The sequence below is a fragment of the Perna viridis genome, chromosome 9 (genome assembly GCF_037379345.1).
Source record: "Perna viridis isolate PV_CMFRI_1.1 ecotype Kerala chromosome 9, ASM3737934v1, whole genome shotgun sequence".
Taxonomy (NCBI): Eukaryota; Metazoa; Mollusca; class Bivalvia; order Mytilida; family Mytilidae; genus Perna; species Perna viridis.
Window position 1 is genome coordinate 28731908 of NC_142453.1, and position 23395 is coordinate 28755302.

A 23395-nucleotide genomic window follows, 5' to 3' on the forward strand; every position below is an offset into this window, starting at 1 on the left:
ATAAAACAATGTTATTTTTATCAATGTGTGTTACACTTACTCGACATTATGGTTATGTGTATTTTTTTATTTATCTTAGGTACTGGTAAACTGAATTGAAGTTATTTAGCAAGATGTGATAACCATGGTTACTTAATAAAAATGGAAAATTATTTTGGACCAAACTCTGCAGCATGGACTGCAAGATCAGGGGTTGTTTTAGATCCAGACAAAAATGGTCCTTTGCCTTTCAATGGAGCACCAAACATGAATATGATAATGTCACAAGGAATGATGATTGGGGCAGATGTTCAACAAGGCATGACTAAGCCTGGTACAAAGGATAAAACAAGTAGTGGTGACAATATGATGCCAATGTCAACATCAAACCATAGAATGGTTGGTGCTGGACCTAATCCAAATTCCCACGGACCCTTGATGAACAGTATGGCAAGCATGCACCCGGCAATGATGAATAACATGATGACTGCCACACCTCAATCAATATCTAGTACTGCTACAATGAACTTAATGGCTGGTATGCAGCCTATGAATTCGACTGCTATATCTGGTCACAATCAGGGAATATCCCATATGAATAACTCCACCATGTCAGGCCAAGGTATACCTGCATTTACTTCAATGGGAAGGTCCATGGCCCAAACAATGAACTCTACAGCTGTTAACATGGCTGGTCTTCCATTGCTAAATGCCAATATACCACCAAACATGTTCATGCAGACTGTCAACTTTGATGCTTCTCAGAACCAGGATGATATGAATCGGACAATAGGTAAGTTGTTGTTACTTATTTCAATGAAGGGCCTTCTTTAGTAGAAATAGAGAAAATTATAAAGTGGTGCTGTACTTTAATGTTGCATCTTTATTCACATAACTGTATGCTAGTAGTCATTAAGGATGTCTGTTGTACATTGAGCAATATGAAATGAACAAAATGACTAATATAAATAAGAAGACACTTAGAATCTGGTACCAGTAACATATAGTTTGGTCCAGTAAAGGCAACTTCTTTATTGGACCAAATGTCCAATAAAATTAAAATGACATTGAGAATCACTTTGCTACTAACTAATTATCTACATGTTAATGAAATGCAGTTAAATAAAACAATGCAGACATGGAAAGAAGTGGGAACATGGAAGATATGAAGTGAAAAAGCCAAAGATTTAGCTGTATTTATGACTTTAGTATATTATTGTCAAATTTGATTACCGTTAACATCATGATTTTTGATATTTTTTGTGGTGGACAGAAAAGCATGAAAACTAGCACTTGTGAATTTGATTTGTAACACCATATAATGCTAATCATTTTTTTGTAATTAGTAAAAATTAATACCTGCGGAAATGTTCACTTTGCAAAATCTGCCGAAATTAGCAAAGCAAAATTCTGTGTTTACAGTATATTGGGATACGACAAATCATAAAAAGGAATTGATGTCATTTCTTTGTATGTGTATGTGTACTGTGGTTGATAAAATGGACATTTTGAATATTCATGCATACCAAAACAATGTCCCATATATATACAGAAACATCCATGGACCTTTTAGAACAGCAACAGGCTGTTGAACAAGCGAAGCTGTTACAGAGATTCAAGGACTTAAGACAACTACAGATTCAACAACAAGAAATGTTAATGAGACAACAACAGACACAACTGGAATCCCTCAGATCAGAACAACAGAATATACAGGCTGTTATTGCTAAACAGAGGAAAAATCAGTGGGGTAGGTCACATACAATATTACTGTCAGTGGGGTAGGTCACATACAATATTACTATCAGTGGGGTAGGTCACACACAATATTATTATCAGTGGGGAAGGTCACATACAATATTACTATCAGTGGGGAAGGTCACACACAATATTACTATCAGTGGGGAAGGTCACACACAATATTACTATCAGTGGGGTAGGTCACATACAATATTAATATTAGTGGGGTAGGTCACATACAATATTACTATCAGTGGGGAAGGTCACACACAATATCATTATCAGTGGGGTAGGTCACATACAATATTACTATCAGTGATGTTGGTCACACACAATATCATTATCAGTGGGGTAGGTCACATACAATATTAATATTAGTGGGGTAGGTCACATACAATATTACTATCAGTGGGGAAGGTCACACACAATATTACTATCAGTGGGGTAGGTCACATACAATATTATTATCAGTGGGGTAGGTCACATACAATATTAATATTAGTGGGGTAGGTCACATACAATATTACTATCAGTGGGGAAGGTCACACACAATATTACTATCAGTGGGGAAGGTCACACACAATATTACTATCAGTGGGGAAGGTCACACACAATATTACTATCAGTGGGGTAGGTCACACACAATATTACAATCAGTAGGGTAGGTCACATACAATATTATGATCAGTGGGGTAGGTCACATACAATATTACTATCAGTGATGTTGGTCACACACAATATCATTATCAGTGGGGTAGGTCACATACAATATTAATATTAGTGGGGTAGGTCACATACAATATTACTATCAGTGGCACACAATTGTATTTTTCACTGGTGTTTTTGCCTTAGAATATTGAATTTGATGAAGAGACATGTAATTTGGACAGTATAATTATTAATAAACTACTTGATAACTTTCTTTCAAATAATCTCAGTAGTTGTCAATATGTTTAGATCAACTTTGATTGGTCAACCCAAATTTGAATATTCAATCACCTAAGTTCACCTGGACATGATCTCTTATCGGGTTGCTTCAGATGTGATGGAGCGTAAGGCAGTGTAACATATCATAACAGCTGATTTAATCAGATTGAGTAGTTGTATACAAAGAACCAATTATGTACTGCAATATAAACACCATTTTGGAAAGGTCTCCTTTGATGGAAATCAGAAAAGGATCTATTTGATTTCAAATCAAAATGGTATTAAAGTCTTAAGTTCCCTATGTGCCTTTTATGGCATTTGGAAGTATAAAGGGACTTTGATCCAATTCTTCTCCCAACTGATCCCTACATCAGAATTGAATTTATTGATGTAATGTACTAAATTTTTTCTAATGATTTCATTTGTATGAAAAACCACTGATATCTTAACTAAATGTGAAGTTGAAAATATTTGTTTATGTACAATGTACATGTATTTGACTGATATAAATTTAAAAAAAAAACATGTTTGTAATGTCAGGAAAATTGGTACTGGTACCTACAATTTGTATCAAAGTTTGTGGTATGGTTTTCCTTTAAAATTAGATTGCTAATAAGCACATGTGCCAGTCATATTGAAAAAAAAACATATTCTATTGTTTAAAATTTAGGTGGCCAAGTTGTGATGAACAAAGATACAGGGCCAATGAGAACACCTCCACAGAGAATGCCACATAAAAGTCATGGTAATACTGGGAATATGTCACAACAGAATGCACCAGACCAGCTAAATCAGGTTAATATTAGTGCTTTTTGTCACTTACTATAGATGATATTTCTTACTGAAGGTATTGTTCAGTTTAGGCAGATATTCATCAACAGTCATTTTTCTACTGTTTTGGGGAAGGGGCATAGGAACCATTCCCCATGCTATTGGGAAAAAGAGCATGATAATTCTGACTTCTGGGAAATAACGTATACACTGGAGAAATTTTCATACAATATCTTAAAAATAATTTCTTATTAAAACCCTTGATAAGGACCATTACAGTTTCCATTGTATTGAAGTTCATGAGGTGACACCTGGATGACAAATTTTATACAGTAGAGTGGTTATAGGATTTTGTGCTTCTGACAAATTTCCATTCTAATCATGTACATATCTTAAGACAATGTTTCAAGTCACAGTTGGGAATTTTAATGCCAACAATTTGAGCATATTACTTTTGGGAATGGGACCAAAATTTGGAAAAGCTTAATGAAATGTACTACTTGTACATGTATTTCAATTTCATACTAAGGTATATTTTTGAAGGTGCGTCAAAAAATTGTTAATTCATGGATTTCATTAGAAAGTTTAATCTGAAATTTAAATTTCATTGAAACTTTAAATTCCTGGTTTGGCTTAACCACAAAAACCATGAAAATAGGTACTCCATGAATAAATGTTCTTTCACAGTCTGTCTTATTTGGTTGATTGATTTAAAAGATATTTATATTTTAGTCCTCGTTACCTTGTCCTGTGATGTATGTACCACTGAATGAAGACAATGATGAAATAAAAACCAATCCTGATCTGTTTAGTGACACCAACTCACATGTTGGAAGTCAATGTACGGAGGAAGGATTTCGTCAACTACCAGATTCTGCCTCTGAAGTAGGAGAGCTCCCTCAGTTACCTAACAAAAAACCAGTCAGTAGAGTTGCTGGCATACAGAATGCAATGGTAAGTTTATTCAATGATTTATATCTCTGTTGATAAGTCAGATGATTTTCTTCTTTTTTTTTAGCAGATTTACACTTGCAGATTTTGATTTTATTGTAAGATTTCTTTGTTTTATGTTATATTTTTTAATATTGTGGTAATATAACCCAACCCTATTGTTTCATGTAAAATTACCCCTGATTATGATCAAATGTTTTCCGTGTAACAGCCCATACAATAGTGGTAAGGACAATTATGGTGGATTTAGCATTTCCTGTTATAGGGCTATTCACTATACTCTCTTTCTCTAGTTACCATTCATTTTGTGTTTAAAAATTCTTTATATAACATTAACAGTAATTCACTTTAATGTGTACCTTCCTTCTTTTTATTACATTACACCACCTCAGCCTTTAAGTGCTGGAATCTGAAAAAAATCAGGAAAAATTGGATATTAATGAATCATTTTCAGAAAAAGCACACAAATTTGACAAAGTGGGCACACAGTTTACGATCTTTTGAACTGATAGTTGTCTATCTGTGTAAGAGGATGAAATTAAGGGAGTTCAAAGTTACAACAGAATGATAGGGGAAAAGGGTGTTATCTCCCTTTGACGATGAAATTGAAATGGATTTCAGATAATTTATACCTCAAATTAGTGACACTTTGAAAAAGAAATGAATACCATCTCTGCAAAGAGACCTAATACCATAAATATAAGGAGTGTTCCCTTGATTATGATACTCTAGGACATGTAATAAAGATATTCATTATGCATATATTCTACAAATACCAAAATAATTACAACAGATGATAGGACAAGGATGTTTTTGACTGTCCATATAATTTTTAATGTAAACTATATTGACGTGTCATATAATTAGGTTTGATTTTTACCCACCTATTCACATATTTGCAAGCTGGAAAATGGTACATATTCCAGCGGCATGTCCTATCACCTTGTATATAGGAAGTATCCGAGGATTAAATAATGTTTTTAGTATTATTTTTCTTTGAACAGAAAAAACACTTGCTAGAAGAGTTAGACCAAGATGAAGGTATTGGAACACAGTCTTTCCAGTCTGTTGAACAAACCCAGAGGACTGTCGTTGAGGCAGATATTGAGGGTCATAGTGAGATGTACAATGATGAAGAGGATGGAGAGAGTACCCAACTTGAGGAGCAAGACCTGGATCAAGATGAGGAAGAGGAGGATGATTTTGAAGTAAGTATTTTAAACAGATTTTAGGGTTGTCAGTTATATTTTAAATTTTGGTAACTATAGAGAAATGTTGCAGGAAATAGTAAGTGAATTATACATAACATTTACAAATGTACCCTGTAGGTAGTACACAGAAAAAAATAGGAATGAAAGCAACTACTGATGATTTCCTGCAATTTAATTTGAAATAATAGAATTATTTCATCTATTTTATATGTAAAATACTGTGAAAGCAATCCCTTGATTTTTATTTTGATTATGCATATAGTTATTGAAAAAATATTGTTAATCAGGTATATGGGAGAGAAAGGAGATTTTACATACAACCTTGCCTTGATTTAGAGAATATAATATTTGTTTCTATTTATTAAAAATGTCTATAACAAAGCTTTACTGTTGTGTGTATTTTTTCTGCTGTTCTCCACACATTAATAAGAATGTTGAGTGCAGAAAAGTTAATCAGAGGTAATGGAAGAAGTTTTTGTAATAATATGTTTAAACTCTTATTATATTAATTGTGATTATTATTATTGTCTTTATTCATTGTAAGGATGAAGATGATGATGAAGATGAAATTACAGATGATGACAGACTGATAACTGGTGGCACTCTTGATGATCGACCTGTTTCTGGTATAGGAGGTAATTCATTTTGCCATTGTTTGTGTAAAGACAAGTTAGTTAATGAATTCAAGAATTTAAAAATCAAATTTCTTAGATTAGATGTGTATTTAAAGAAAAGGTAACTTAAAGATACTGAATTTAACAGAAAATGTTCACATGTCTTCCTTATAGTGGGACGATGTTAATTGTCATTCAATAATTGGTATTCATTTGAGTTCAATCAGGTCATTCGACTGCTGATCAGTGATTGATCTCACAAAGGTCGTAAATGTAAAATTGATCATATGAGAAAATAGCATTGTGACATCATTACTTACATTCAGTTTTATGCTGAAGATGGAACAAATCTGTGTTATGTCTTGATTGTATTATCATGTATGTAAACTTTCCATAATACACTATAGAGAAGAAGACATTTGAGCAGTTACTAGAAGAACAGCTGAGAGCAGAGGAAGAAAAAGTATGTATTTCTTAAGTTTCAATATAGACTCCGGTCTTAGTACACGAAAAGTAAAATAAGTCTTTGTTTAATTTTTCTAAATTTTGTTGTCGTCATAGATGTATGTTGAATTCATATTTTTATGATTGAATAATTTTAAAAGTTGGTTATGTTTTCAGTTTGTGTTTTTAAAATTTGTGTTACTAGCTTCCACTTATGCATTAAAATTTATTATAATATCATTCTGTATTACTGATCTTTTTAGTTGAAAGTAAAGTCATCCAAAGTTGAAAACCAAGACAGTCCCAAGCGATGCTTTCTGAAGAAAGGCCAAGGAATTGCTAGATTTGGTGTTCAAGCTAAGCAAGCAAAGCCTATCAAAGACTTAAAATCTGTAAAACCCAGAGTGGACAGCTATGTTTCACAATCTAGTAGGCGCAATGAGAGTGGGTCTACACAATCAAGCAAATCTGCAAAACCAGACACACAACAGAACAAAATTACAAAGGGAGATAATAAGCCTGGGAAATTAGGGAAGGTAGATAACTCTTTAAAGACACAGAAGGGTCCAGTGAAAGAGGATGGTCCAGGAGGAGTAAAGAAAAGAGCTGTAAGTTCTAGTTTTTAGTATGTTAGCAAATTACATTGAACTGACGTGAACTTCATCATTTTGGGACTGAATATTTAGTAAAGTTAGGACTTGACCATATGATACATGTACATAATACAAAGAAATTAAATAAACATAATTGGTTTACCGAAATTTCTACCTTATTCATAGGCATGATTTTACAGGAGGAATTGCATGCATTTTAACCTGATGTTATATTTTACCAGCTTTTAAACAGAAATTATTAATATGGTGTGGTTGCCTATTTGTAATGACTGTTCAGTTTTTTTTTCAGTCATTATTACTTAGCACAAGATATGATTTCTGTTATATTTTAACAGGACCCATTTTTCTACAAAGTGCTTTCAACAATTCAATAAACTGTATTTTCACTTTTTTATTATTTCATACGACATTTATATTTTCTTAACGTTTGACTGCTTTAGTTGTCTCTGGGTAGTATGAGTTAAATCCCCAGCAAAGTTTTACCATAGACTTTAAAATTGGCAGTCACTGCTTCTCTACAAAGCATGCAGCATATGGGAGATAATGTGACGACTGGTTTATCAAATGTTTTCATCCAGAAATGCTTTCAATATCTTCCATATGACTTTAAATTCAATCAATCGATCAATTTTCTTATCTTTTAGACTTGGCAGGACAGACAGAAATTGAACTTGAAAACATCTCCTGCAAAGATGACAAAACAACAAAAATCACCTAACAGTCCAAACAAAAGATCATCAAAACCTCCACAACCAGAACAAAAGCAGATGAAGAAACCAAACCAACCTCTACAGAAAGAAGATCCAAGTAAAGGGAGACAACCTAGCCAGATAACAAGTATGGTCAACCAACAAAAAATGCAGGAAAGACTGCAGTTAAATAGTTCTCCAGACTCTATAGCAGATAATGATTCTTTTATTGTAAGAATTCATGAAAGGGCAAGAAATGATGAACTGGAGAAAGAAGAAGTTGATGAGTTTGAATATCTGGAGAACTGTGCGGATAATATGTCATTCTGTAGTCAGTCTTCATTTGTGACAAGAATATTACAGAAAGACAAGCTGAAACAAGAAACTCAGAAACCTTTGGTTCAGGTACTGAACATCAGGATTTTTCTTCTATGTTACTATTTAATGTAAAGAAAAATGATATTTGATTCTGAATAGTACTTACCGGTATAATGAAATGCAGTCAAAACTACCTTAGTGACCATCTTTATTCAGTAATTACCAGTCTTAAAAAACTGTTATTAAAATAGCCCTATTCTGTGTATAATTATCTGTTTGTAGAAGCCATCTGTATTTTCTGACCACAGTTTAATTCTCCATTAGAATGTTTAACTATAAGTAGAATTTGAAATTTGGGAGCAAATATTGGCCTTTTTCATTCCACTTTTATAAAATGCAGTTGATTTATTAATGTGTTGGTGGGAGTAAAATTTCTCATAAGACAAATGTATTGCATATAAATTGCAATGTATTGGTGGTAACCTTAAATATCATGGATGTTCTGCCTCCAAGACACACTTTTTTATGGAATAGCCCTTGCTTTAATTGAAAATAAAGTTTATAAAATGTATTCTTGTACACAGTGAACTTGGATTCACAAATTTAAGTCTCTGTGAATAAGATTTCCACAAACTATTAAAAGCACACTGAAGTACTTTCACAGCATTTTATTTACGATGCATAGAGCTTTTTTTTCTAAATAGAAATCAAACTAACATTAAAGTGTTTTTTATTAGTCACCGAGGCAATCAGTGGCAATGCAGCTACAAGCAACAATAAAGAATGCCACACATCAGCACCAGTCTTTACAGGCAAACCTTCCAAAGTGAGTTTTTACTATACATGCTATACTTTATTAAGCTAATTATAAACCTTTATGTTTTAATTTACAAGCAAAGTTTGGACCAAATGAATTTATCTTTGTATCCATCTGTCTGTCTTCCTGTTTGATCCTCCACCTGTCATCCACCAGGTTTAGGTTTTCAGACAGATTTTAAGTATATGCTAAGATCAGTCCTTATCCTCAGGTTATGGTTCCTGTAAAAAAAATTTTGTCAGTGTACAGTTATTTCACTGCGTACATGTATACACAATGATAAGTACTTCTTTAAAGATATACTGATCATTTGGAACTACTCAGATTTTTTGTTGCATGTAGAAAAACTTGAAAAATAGACTTGTTGTACTTAACATCAAATTTTGTTGCAGTGACATTAGACCAAATGAATCTGAAGAGACCAATCCTTTAAAAATTATCCAAGAAGACCTTAAACCAGCAAAAGAAGAGAAGTCAAAGGTACTAGAAGAAGTCATAGAGGATTCTGAAGAGGATGAGGACACTGAGAATGATGAAAATGATGATGATGATGATGATGATGATGACTCAGAAGAGGAAACTAGTGAGGAAACAGAAAGTGATGAAAGTGACTCTGATAGTTCTGAGAGTGACGAACCTTCAAGATCTCCTACTAAAGTAATGACAAGGAAAGTAGCATCACAGAACACTGTGACAAACTTATTGCAGAAGTTAAAAATCAATACACAAAATGATTCAAATGCTAGTCTCAATGTTAGTGCCTATGTTCCCAACCCTATATCTCCTATTGTGATATCAAAGGATGTTGCAGCTAGCAAATCAAAGTCAGATACTGGTTCATTAGGATTTAATTATCTTGATGAAAGTGTTGATTCTGCTGACTTCAAAATTCATAGTCAGATAAACAGTCTGCGGAAATCAAATGAGACTTCTGATGATGGGAAGAATGATTCAGATGATAGCGAAAACTCTTATTCTAATCTTAAAATAGTCCCAAAATCCAAATTAAAATTTGAGAATGACTCAGACAGTAAGTTTACTTCTGAATCTGATCTTAAGCATTTGAGTGATTCAGATGACAAGAATTCTAGTGACTTTGATGATGAGGAGGAGTGGGGAGATACAACACTGAAAGAAAAATCACCAAGGGATAAAAATAAACATGATGATGATAGGGAAGGTGAGTAAAACAGTTAGTGAAATATAGTGCATATTTATAGAAGTGTTAATTTGGTAGAATACATTACCACTGGGAACTATGATCAAGATACATTAGGCAGAAATTCACTGAAGGTTTTTTGGGACACATGGAGATAAAGCCATATATTTTTGGGACACAATGAGATAAGCTTAAATACATTCATTACTTAGATATCTCAAATTTATGCTAATTTATAATCAGCCAAAATGAAATTAATGAAAGCAACTACATATAAAAACAATTAAATGCACAAAGAGTAATTTGATGATTATAAATCTGTGCCACCCGTAGGGTTCATAACTTTTTTTTTATTTTAAACAGAAGTTGCCAGAAATATGCTAGTAGAATTTGGTAAAATTTAAAAAGTTTTTTTTTTTATATGATATGTCTTTATAAACTATATTAATAACTCTATAAACTATATTCATAACTCTGAAACCTATATCTGTACAAGTATATTATAGAAGTAAATCCAATTTTATTTTTTGGCACTACAGATGGCTGTGAGACTCCACCAACATCAAAACTGATGACAAAGTTGTTTCCAAAACTTAAAAAGCAGCCATCGAAACAACAGGTTCAGGTAAGAATACACATTTGGTCATCCTAGGTCAATATAGCTTTGTACTTTGCCACTCTGCAATATCATTGATTAGCCTTTTATTAGTGTTCCTCCATCAAAACTACAGGTTCTTGAAAAAATAAAGTCATGAACTCCCAGTGTCAGTATAGTGCTTATCTAAAATATCTAAAATTAATTAGACTTCCACCCAAGGGTCCGGAAACTGTCAAAAATGCTGGTCATTGACCGACAAATTTTGCAAATGACCGATGTCAATTTTCCAATACTGGACATGAAAAATTGTCAACCCTTATAAATTACAGTCTGCGTTTTATTAGTGTATAAATGTCAGTCTTCCAGTCTCCTAATTGTTTACTTGAAATTAATTGACAGGTGTCAATTTTAGCTGATGTGCAGCCACCTGTGACTGTGATTTACCTGTAACTGATTAGATGATTGCATAATTGAATTAACGAAACACGTGCAGCCCATTGCGTATACAAATTAATTGAAGTAACTTTGAGAATTATCATACATTTATCAGTTGATTAATTAAGAAAAAAGATTGACAAGTCCACCATTTTCCCGCTGATCTTTCAGAGGTAATGAAAGCACATGGAACTGAAACTACGAATCAGTCGTAATTTGTAATTATTAATTCATCGATTGAATTGTTTTAACACAAAAGTCCACAGACCATTATCAATATACAAAATGTGTTCATGATTTTTTTAATAAATAATCAACATTTTTTTCATCACTCAGAAGTTTTCGGCTGTTTGCCTATGTGATGAAAAAGTCCAAGAGATATGATGTTTTGTTTACATGTGAGAACGTCCATGTGTGGTCGAAACCGAGCTCGTTCACTGGCTCTGATATTTTGTAAAAGAGAATTAAGCTCTGTGATAGTTCAGAACAAAACACAGTACACTATAAAAATAGGAGGATTTATATGTATCTTCATTACTTAAATGTTAAGTACCAGTCCACATAAAATTCAGACACTGCCAATGGTTAAGTGATTCATGGTCAAGAAAAACCCACCAATCAACGATGCTTTATTAGTCTACATATGATATACTTTTACATAACAACAATCTTTTCTGCATTCAGATCTGCACTTTTCAGCAAATCATACATTTATTTCCCACTAAAATCAACCAAATAAAGCCAAATCAAGAATGATAACTCTTGCAAAGTGCAAACTTCATGTACAGTCTATATAATTTTTATCTAAAATCACAACAACCAGATGAAAAACTAAGACTGGTTATGTGATCAGTTACTGTTTCTGAACAAGAAATGGAACTGAATTCGGTTGGATTTTGACATTAATCACCTTTTGTCTGAATTTTAGCAAGACTGCAACTTAAATGAAACAATAATTTTGTGAATTACTTATCTCTTCTCATCATCTCCTGTTTGGCTTTAGGCCACCTCTTGAATATAAAAAAATAAGGAAACTAAAGCAAGTTTTTCACAGACAATTAAAATTGAAACTGAAAATCTTTGCAGGATCAACAAAAACTACAAAATGTCAATAACACAGCACCTCCTGATGGAGTCCAATCAAAAGTTCTCAGGGATAAATTAGCTGAATTGGAGAAAGAAATAGAGAAGTTTCGAAGTGAAAATCTGAATCTTGACAAGCTACGCAAAGAAAGAGAGGAAGTATGTGTTTAAAGCTATGTTGTTATATTATACATGTATATACATTCATTCGCTACATGTTTAACTGAATGAATGATGCTTAATAATAATGTCTTTTTTAAAGCTTTTAAAACCAGTTTAAGAAAATGTTAATTGTCTTATTGATTACAAGAGTTTGATAGTTTTTTTTAACTAATTTTGTTTATTTAAGGAATAAAAGTATTATTTTTTGCTCTATGAAGAAATAACCTCAATCATGTTCACCACATACATTTTGATTATTCAAATTACTGAAACAATATTACAATAATTCCTTAGAATTTGATTTTCAAATCAAAATTAACAATTAAGTAATCATGTAAAATGTGGTACATGGTTGGAAAGCCTACATATTTTTAGAAATTAACATTTGGTTTTTCATATAACCCATGGTCATAGGAGATAAAAATTGTACAGAATATACTGTAGAATTCTAAATTAAGGGAGATAACTCTGTAAATGACACTAAAAAAACAATTGAAACTGTTGGATTATCTCCTAAGAGCAGACAGATTGGAATGATTAAATATACATTTCGTCATATAAACCTATAAAGCAACCAAAATTTAATTACACCATAATCATATATTTACTTAGGGTTTATCAAGACTTAAGAAAGAAATAGCTGACTTTGAAAAAGAGAAGAATCAAGAACTTACCAGGATACAAGAATACAAGAATGAAGAAATGAAAAAGCTGAAGTAAACATTTACATATATTAGATTCTTTATATTTATTGTACCCCCCACTCAATGAGTGGGTGGTATATTGGAATCACCTTGTCTGTCTGTCCATCATTCCATCAATCTATCTTTCTTCACAATTAAACGATAAATATCAAATTTAGTGTGTGGCTTTATATAAATGGGGCATACATTGTAAGTGATTTTGGATGCTCACCAGTATCAACCTCCTATTTTGTGGGACATTTTCACTGTATGAAATAATATAGAAATTTTTTTGTCATAGAAATCACAGCTCCCAAATGATTGAGTTCGAAGTTTAGTGAGTGGCTTTCTATAGATTGGGCATAGGTTGTTATGACTTGGGGTTTACTTAGCATGACAGCATGTGCAGCTTCATGTTACCTTTTAACATGTTTAAGTTCAGCTAACAGATTACCCTTATTAAATGCCAATGCCCTAATATGGCTGAGTATTAGTGGGCATGTGTTCACTTCAGACTTATTTTGATACATTAAGGAGGTATACCTAGAGTAAGGGACATACCTCTTACAAATCATTGGAATGTTTGTATTCAGCATTTTACATCAAAGTAATTAGGGCTGATTTCATTCTTTTTCAAATGAAAGCTTGATAGGCTTTGGTGAAATTGAATATGATACAAACATATCACTGATTTCAAGAGTTATTTCCCTTACCCTAGATCTACCTCCTTAACATAGTAATAGTAAGCTACAATGTATATGTAATAAAAACAATTGATGTATTCATGACACCTATCTGAGAGAGCCATAGAATAGATGTTGTTATAAAAATACATTCAGTACTAAGTCCAAATAGTCTGGCCTCAATACAACAAAACTTAAGAAATACTTCAATCTGTGAATGTTCTCAGCAGCTTACATTGTAACTCAAATCAAAGGATTATATATGATTACAAAGTGTTCAGAATTTTCACCAACTTAAATCATTTATCTCATTTTGAGGCAGTGGGGCTTGTGTTCTTTCTTATAATTATCATTCAAATCATTTTCCTTTTTATATTAGGCATGAGAAAAAGATGTTTGAAAAGTACCAAAAAGCAGCAAGAGATATACCTAACAAAAAAGAAAGGGAAGAAATAGAAACCTTGAAAAGTCAGGTATGTACAGTCCAGATAATTTCATTTCATACAGAAACGAAAAGATAAATTCATAGACAAAGGAGCTAAAAGCACTGTTTCAAATGGATTTTTCTAAAGAGGCTTTTGATACCTTTAGGATTGATTGGGGCTCATTTTGTGTGTATATGTGTTGTCAAAAAACTCTCTTGTTTTATCATTTGTACATATAATGTATAATGGCTGATCTTTAAAACCTTTGATAATAGTTGACAGATCTTCAAGAAGAGATGAAACGGAAGGAGACAAGATGGACATCTAGTAACTCACGTCTAAGGAGCAAAATAGAGCAGCTGGAACAAGAAAACTCAGAACTCAAGGAGGAGATTAAACTGATGGAGAAAAGAAGGTTGGAATGGTTACAGAAGGAACAAAATAAGGTAATAAGACAAAAAAAGACAACCTGAAAAACAATAAACTAACAGAGATGTTTATTTCCACTTTTCAGCACATTTCCACTTTTTCAAATCTAGATTTTATAGTAATTTATCTTATTAACTTCTTATTTATGTCTGATTTTCTGCCAATTTCTTTCCTCCTTTGTCCTTGTAAAATCATACTAGGGTTTCTGATTGCATTAATACTCTTCCTAAATATTCCATGGATTTTATGGAAGAGGAGCAGTTGTGCATGAACAATACCTGTTATTGACAAGTGTTAATAAGGGAAGATAAGAAACATGTTAATGTAGGGTTTTTCTCATTTGAGCTTACTTGCTTTGTTTCCAACTATCAATAGTAATTTTGATTTTTAGGGTAAGACCAAATCTGCTCCTAGAAGTAGTACGCCCACACAGGCCATACCTACACAGAATTCAGCAGACTTTCAAACAACTGACTCTGATGAAGAAAAAGATCCTGTCAGAGGTATGTAGTATTAATATTTACCAGTAGTTATGTGCATGTAACATTGTATTTGTATGGAAGCTTTTTAATCATTTTTGAATGTTAACTAATGTATTTTGAAATTAAATGAAATCATATTTGTATAAATTAACTTAGCAGTCAATCATTCCAAATTGCATGTCTTGTTAAAGCTGCTAGATAGATATTTCATAGATTTTGTAGGATATATTCATGTTGTTAAACAGTAATTTTTAAATTAAATCACTGAGTTAAAAAAAGAGTTCAAAAGTGAGATGCATATTAAAGTATTTGATCAATGTTAGAACTAGTTCTATGTCAAAAAAATTATTTAAGAAAGTATTGTATTCGTACGAACACAAAGGATGTCTCAAGTATTCAAAACTATATCATAAAAAGGTTATTGCATTTATATTGGTGAATATTCTCCCTCCCAGAGTATTATATTGCACTTACAAGCTTGTGCAGTATTATATCTGCTCTTGACAAAATTCACCAATATAAGTGCAACAACCCTAAAACTATCAAGGCTTAAATATATATCATACTTGGAAAAGGTACATAGTCTTTTTACATAGTACTTTTACACTAATATGTTTCAGATTCTTCAAGTGCAAAATCATCCAATTCACAAATGTCCCTAAGACCAACACAGTCAGCAACTCAAGTCAGGGTACCATCAGCTCCATTACAGCAATCTTCTAGCCAGTCTTCTTTACCAGGACAAGGGAGACATGTTCAACCCAACTTAACTAATCACCCAGCTGCTGCAAAACAAGCCCAGCCTAATTTTACTGGTCATCCTAGTGCAGCCAAACCAACTCAACCTCATTTTAGTAATAATCACGGCCCTAGCCAGGGTCCATCCAAACCAGCTCAACAGAATTTTGTTAACAGTAAAGGTCCAGGTCATGGTCCATCCAAACCAGCACAACCTCAATTTAATCAAGGCCATGGTTCAAGTCATGGTTCAGGCAGAACTGCACAGCAAGGTTTTAACAGTAACCAACAGAAATCACAGGACCATTTCCTGAGGATGTCCTTGATGGAGGATGTACCCAGAGGGAGTGCTGTGGTGGCTATGCCACAGGAGTGAGTAATGTACCAATGAAATGCATTGAATTGAAATAAGATAGTTTTGAAGGAGCTAAATTCTAGAATATCAAAATTAGTCCTGATGATTTGTGTTTGCAATTTAATGCTGTAAATGAAAGAAGTTAGTCGTAAAAACATGTACAGCATGACAAAACTTACAATATTTTATACATTATTGATATTTTTGTATTTATTTGTAATAAAAGCTATGTTTTTATTTTGTGTCTACTCAAGGGAATGGGAAACAATGCCCTCCTCAAACCTGGTACCTCTGTTTAGATCTTAGAATGTATGTCTTTTCCAATGTTGACATCAGCTCTAAACTCTTTTTAGTATTTTATAAACAGTTTACATTGATTTCAGTACCAGTTTGTATACAGATAATGAGGCTGACACCTCTGCTACTGCCAATGTTCCTAGAAAGACTGCATCTAAGTACAGTGTAGATAGATCAATGATTGACAAAGGGACCAATGGGTATGATGAGTTTCAGCATAACGATGGCAAGGTAGGTACAAGGATGGGTGGATGATAGACAAGGAGTTTTTATTTGAAAGAAATCTTGTAACTATCACCTCTTTAAGGGAGCTATGACATTTCTAAAGATGAGACTGATTATATTTCAAATTACATACAACATACTTAGTCTCTTGCACTTGAAATTTTTAATGTATTCATCCAAGCAACAATCTAATATATCAAGTCGTGAGAAACAATTTTTTTCCCCATTTGACAAAAATGTTTCAATGAAAATAAGAAATTTAAATGTCTCATGTGCAGAAATCATTGCTTTTCACACAATGCAGCACTATACTTCATATTTGGTTGGAATTAATTGAATGACCCAAAATTACTATAGTGCTGATCCTTCAAAACTAGAATAATATTTTGATGTTTTGTTTTTAAACTATTTATAAATCAAGTGTTATTAACCATGAACTATTGCCAATGCTTTATATTTCCTCAATACAATTTTAGCTTGAGAGGATATATAAGACTGGTGCCAGGGAGATTTTGTTTCCAAATGGAACCAGAAAAGAGATTTCAGCTGATGGTAAATCCATTGTTGTATCATTTTTCAATGGAGACTGCAAACAGATCATGCCAGACCAGAGAGTTGTAAGTTATATTGACAATTTGTTGTCTTAGATAACTGTAAACTTATGTATGAAATAAGCAACTCATTGAATGTTCATTTTTTATTGCTACCTTAATAAGGCTCTTATGTGTTAATGTTGTATTCTGTTAAGAGATGGGGAAAAGCATTTTGCACATCAATAACAGGACATATAGTAAATTTCTGGGGATAGAGTGGGCTTTCAATTGATTGAATTAGACTTAAAGGTAGTTAATTGTACAATTTAGGAGGATACTAAAACTTCTATCAATATATATTGAACTGACGGATGGAAAGTTTAAATCTCTTTCTCAAATGTCTTACAACTGCCAAAAGAAGTTCATCAGGTGATTGTTATTTAATCAGTGGAACACTAATTCTACTAGCTAATGAACATCATCTTATGTACTGTATACTAAAAAAGTTTGAGGTCAGATTTGTGTATTCAAAGAACTTGCTTTATTGGGGTCAGATTTTATTTTAAGGTTTCATATGTTATTTTTGCAGATATATTATTATGCTGAAGCCCAGACAACTCATACTAATTATCCAGATGGTTTGGAGGTACTGCAATTTCCGAAGTAAGTTCATAAATGTTTCATTTTTAAGTTTGTTGTGAAATATTGTACATTTTACTTCAGGCCTGAATGTGTTTTGATGCTGAGTTATTTATTTAAATTGCTATTACAGTCTTTATAAGAATAGTTACTTCTTGAATTTGTAATTCTCATGAAGAATACCTGGAAAGTAATTTGAGGTGAAAGATGTTACTCTGATAGATAACTTGACTTATTTCCATCCTATTATTTATGATTGTGGTTCCATAATGATAAAGTGTTTTACTTCATGACAAGGATTTTTACTGGTTCTATTTCTCACACTTTATAAGCAACTGCAAAAAATAGCATGTTGCCAGCATCACCAAACACTTGGTTATATGGTTCTAACCATGGAGAGAAGAATCAGAATTAAGCGTTTTCATAGGCTTTTATAATTTGGTCATTTCAAAGTTCTTTGTCCACTTTCACTCTATTCGGAAACCAATGTTTAAACTCAGTCTAATTTAAGAGATGCATCAAGCTTGAATGTTGTGTCTGTAATTGCCCAACTACAGTTGGCACCTTGTAAAGCATTTCATTTTCCATAGTCACAATACAAGTTAGGCACAGCCTGCAATTGAGCATTGCACTTAAATATCTTCTTACGTTTGTAAAATCATTGAAAAAAATAAGGACGTGTGCTGAAAGAGGCAAGATAGGATAGTTATCCATTAAAAAAATATATAATTCTGCAATTCTAGATACTGTAAATAATTCTTTTTTTTATTTTTTCTTTGTTTTTTAATTGCATATGTATTAATTTGAAACCAATTTAAAGGCTACTTTCACTTTGAATTCACTTCCCTGACCCATTTCTGCGGGCCAGTCTGGTACCTTTTCCAGTTTCTCTATCGTTCGCCTCGTATGCGAAGCTTGGAATTACATTACAAAAATCATACATTAACATAAGCACTCTAATGAGATTGAAAATAATGTCATACTTAGTTAAAATATATTTATTAACTAATTTGCACATTTTAACATCAAATCAAAACAATAGAATGAATCGAACAATAGCAAATTAATCACAGGATTCAGAAACAAGACTTAAAATCTTATATCAATCCGTCTCCTGAAATCGCGAAAAATAATTACATCATATAGCATTACTCAAGGAAGTAGTGCTTAAGTGCTTATAATGTGCATTTGGTGAGTTTGGTGCAAAATGTCATACTTGAACCTATTTCAGTAACCAGACAGAGAAACATTACCCGGATGGAACCAAGGAGATTACCTTTGCTGATCAGACAATCAAATACCTATTCCCAAATGGGTCAGAGGAAAGTATCTTCCCAGATGGTACTGTTATAAGGATTGATAAGAATGGGGACAAGACCATGGAATTCCCTAATGGTCAGAGGGAGATTCATACTAATGATTATAAGGTGAGACTTAAAAGTATGTGTATAGGAAATATCTGAGCTCTACAACACAAAATGACCAAAAAAACACTTTTCAAAATCTTTGGATCTGCACCTGCTTCAGGCCCTGGCACCACAAAGTTAAAAATGTCTGAGAAAATGTACTTATTTCCATGGTAATTCCAATCAAAATCTTTGAAATTGGTGTCGTCACAATCAATTTAGAATTTTCTCAGACTTAAGTAATTTTTTTTAATTTTGTGGCACTTGGAGCCTGGACTTGACATGATAGGTTCAGTGCCTGTAATTGTTTAATCATCTTCTGTTAAAAATTGTTTACCTTTAGATGTGTCTGGTATTTAGTAGGAAAGATTAAACTACTATTTCTTGCATGTTTATTTTCAGAAAAGGGAATATCCTGATGGAACAGTAAAGACTGTTTACCCTGATGGTAGACAGGAAACCAGGTATTCTAATGGACGTATCAGGGTAAAGGATCGAGATGGGAATGTTATTGTTGATAGGAGATGCTGATATAGATTTGGTTTTAGTTTTTAATGTTTATGAGTGATTTCTCAGTTGAATGTTCAGAAATTAGTTTGAAAATTGATAAGGAAGTTAGGTCATACATTTTTTTATATTTACTGTTCTGTGTCTTGAAAATTTCAGTGTTTTATAATTGCAAATTCTATAGCATTCATTGTTTCTAGTCAAGCCATCAGTACATTCAAACTGATTATCTCAAGCCTTTTATTTTACTTGGCTAGTGATATGATTGGAATGGGCATTACTTAGATCAGTAACTACTTGTATTTTCCAATTTTTGCTGAATTTTTTGTCAAATACGTTTCATTAAACTTGCCATTACTTGCATCTTAGTTTTAGTAAGCTGTAAGTACATGCATCCTTCAAATTTGTTTATTTCATAATGCAATGTTTAAAATATATAAAATTTCCTGATTGTGACATACATCTTATTTGGTAGGTACAGGCACTTACTTTCACAAAAAAAATCATAATTGTTAAATATATGGTCAGTTTTGACGTCACAGTTTGTTCTCCCATTGTTTTTTTTAAACTTACACTCAGTTTTGTTCCTCATGAAATTTTGTTAAATTGATTACTGTTAGTGAAAATTGGCTATGGAACATTTGAATGCTTTCTGTGCATGTTTGTGTTTTGACTACATATTTGCAGTTCCATAATGGTAGAATGAAAAGAGTGCCACCTGTACACATGATTTTCTCCAGCTTTAGAACGGAATTCCGCTTTTTCAAATTCGTTACCATATATTTACTTCGGATTTCATCAATTTTCACTTTTTTTATTGGCTTTGTAAAATCATGTCTGCTACTGTTTGCCTATATATTTTTCTTTACTATCGTGTATGTTGAGTTGTGTTAAGTTGATGAAGCATTCCTCCATTCATTTGTTTTACCCACATATATACTTTTATTTGAGTGACATTATGTATGTATAATATATACCAAAGTCTTTCAATTTAATGTACAAATGGTCTGAATGATTTGAAATGCAAAAACAATTTAACAATAGATGTAACTACAATCTCTCTAAGCGCATACCATATATTGTTGGTGTCATAAAGGTCAAACCTGTTTTAGCAACCACCTGTATTCATCAAAAATCTTTATAAAAGACTATCAATTAATATCCTTATTTAGTGCATTCTATGTAAAATTAACCTATATATAATGTCTGTCTTATGCAACCTTGATTTTTCTCTTTCGTGGAAGGTTACATTCGACAGGTTTGACTGTAAATTTGATGTAAATTGTTATCAGATTAAGAATACAAAACAGTAGACTGTAGGATTTCTCCAGTCTTGATAGTCTTATTACCACATTTTAGATATATCAGTTTAAAAACCTGATAATCCACTCTTATCAATGGAAGAAACTTTATTTCCTGAAAATTGAATTATGGTTTCAACCAAAAAAAAAATTATAGTTGAACTTACAATGAAATGTAGTTGTGCTGTTGAGGGAGTCAGTTTCTTGTTGAAAGATTTCCTCCTTTGAATCTTACTGTTTTATGAGTCAAATATTATATTTTCTTCAAGTAGTTGTTGATTTTGTTTTCATAAAAATGCTATGACTATATACTGACCATCTGCTTCTTTTGTAAGTGGTACTTGTGTAATGTATGTGACTTTTATAATGATCTGTCCCCACTGAACCATGGTGACCTTATCATCTGTAAATCTGTCATTTTTTATTTATTTTATCACCATTATATGACTTTTTGGTGCTATTTACAAACATGTCAGCTAGCAGCAATATGCATATTGGTCATTGTGTTCTTCTTCACCTATATCATATTTCAACAGTCAATACTCACAAGACATTCTGTATTCTTATCTGCAAGGTTTATTTTATTTTCATTTTTTTTCAGTGTCTTCACATTTTATTAACCAATTGAATACAACAGATCTTAACTTTTGAGAAGGGTTGATATTTATTTTGAGGTTGTTAAATATACACAATATAAAACTGCTAAAGGGGTTATTATTCACAAGGAACCATATAAAATGTTGATTTTTTTTCAGGTTGGCCTACCATTGAATTAAAAATGTTGTGTTTGAAGGGAAGAGGATTACCTGATATCTGAATTCCATAAATTCATTAAATTTCACTTAACACAAAATATTGGTTACCTATAAAGTTCATTCACTGGTTCATTTGTGTTCGTCTTCATGTTACAGAAACTACCACTTGGACCAAAATGTTTTTGTACAGGAATATAAAAGTTTCACTTCACAACATGAAGCAGTAAATTTTTTAGGCTTAGTCAATAATAATCATATTCCCAAGTAACTAATGATTTTCCCTGATTTTGATCCGATTTTAGTCAAAATTTTGTTGTTTTTGCATAAAATCCGTAGAATGACTAATTGTTTCGAAATCCTGGAAAAATCCCTGCATGAAGTTCTGTGGCTGAATCTTAAGCTAAAATGGAGACCCAAATAATTTTAAGGAATGAGAATGTATATTAAGCAAGATTTTTATTTTTTCTTATTCTGATTTAACCATAACAATTCTTTCTTTTACCGTATGTTAAGGAGGTTTGTTGGTCATGTTAGCCATTTTTGTCAGATTTTTGGATTCTAGTTTTATCCATTTCATAGTATTTATATTTTTTGCACAGTGACCCCCCATTTTTCTTTTCATATTTTCATTAAACACACCTTAAAGTGTTATTTGAGAAGTTTTTATGAAACTCTTGTTATTTCTTTGGTGTTTTTAATAAAAAAAAAAAAAAAACTAAGACAAAACCTATGTAAAATGAAGAAAACTCCTTTTCCCGCCGAAATTTCAAATGCTTATATCTCAAAAAGGAGCACACTAACCCATCTATTTTTTCTAGCGTGAAAGATTTAACATCCCCTTGAAATCCTTGTTATTCTTAAACAGAGCATCAAACATCTTGACAGATTAGGCCCGTTCCTACTTGCCTGATTAGGCCCGTTCCTACTTGCCTATTATTCCTCATGAAATCATCCTTGGTATTACAGCTGCAAAGATTTGTACTAAGTCCGTCCATATCATGGCAGCTTACTATCAAGTCTAATTTTCCATGTGCCTTATTTTATTTGACCTAATGATACAATGTATGAAAGCTTTCAATCAATGAGAATATGGTGTTTAAAAATACCTGTAGGTTATGTGCATTTAATGTTTTTACAAGTTTTTTTTCAAAAGGAGGCCAGGCATATTTACATATGTAATATCTGTTCAATGGAAGGTAAGAGTTCATTGTTACATGGATCTGATGTATAGAGATTAGTTATATTAGTGCTGTAGATATTTAGTGTTTGTTGTATATGTAGTTGTTTTTACATGGAATTATAGAAATAAATTTTTAAAGACAGACTTTGTTTTTATGGTTATTTTCCTTCCAAGCCTGAACAAAAGAACTTCAAAAATGCTCAGCATATAACTGTTTGTGACTGTCACAAGCATTTTGTAGGCAT

At 32.3% G+C, this 23395-nt stretch overlaps 1 protein-coding gene across 1 annotated transcript in view; it reads left to right on the plus strand.

The window, feature by feature from the left end:
• Positions 1-23294, plus strand: part of LOC148607650 (uncharacterized) — a 26865-nt gene extending 3571 nt beyond the window's left edge. Inside the window, exons 2-24 of the mRNA XM_088546624.1 lie at positions 80-772; positions 1532-1729; positions 3317-3441; positions 4150-4371; positions 5373-5576; positions 6124-6214; positions 6601-6656; positions 6901-7245; positions 7896-8345; positions 8996-9084; positions 9468-10255; positions 10774-10859; positions 12354-12509; positions 13125-13228; positions 14258-14351; positions 14579-14749; positions 15124-15235; positions 15835-16324; positions 16691-16835; positions 17306-17446; positions 17952-18025; positions 19233-19428; positions 19810-23294. Coding sequence (XP_088402750.1) covers positions 142-772; positions 1532-1729; positions 3317-3441; positions 4150-4371; positions 5373-5576; positions 6124-6214; positions 6601-6656; positions 6901-7245; positions 7896-8345; positions 8996-9084; positions 9468-10255; positions 10774-10859; positions 12354-12509; positions 13125-13228; positions 14258-14351; positions 14579-14749; positions 15124-15235; positions 15835-16324; positions 16691-16835; positions 17306-17446; positions 17952-18025; positions 19233-19428; positions 19810-19938 — 5097 coding nt within the window. The 5' untranslated portion in view covers positions 80-141 and the 3' untranslated portion in view covers positions 19939-23294. The remainder of the gene's footprint in view (positions 1-79; positions 773-1531; positions 1730-3316; positions 3442-4149; positions 4372-5372; positions 5577-6123; positions 6215-6600; positions 6657-6900; positions 7246-7895; positions 8346-8995; positions 9085-9467; positions 10256-10773; positions 10860-12353; positions 12510-13124; positions 13229-14257; positions 14352-14578; positions 14750-15123; positions 15236-15834; positions 16325-16690; positions 16836-17305; positions 17447-17951; positions 18026-19232; positions 19429-19809) is intronic.
• Positions 23295-23395: the final 101 nt, after the last annotated feature.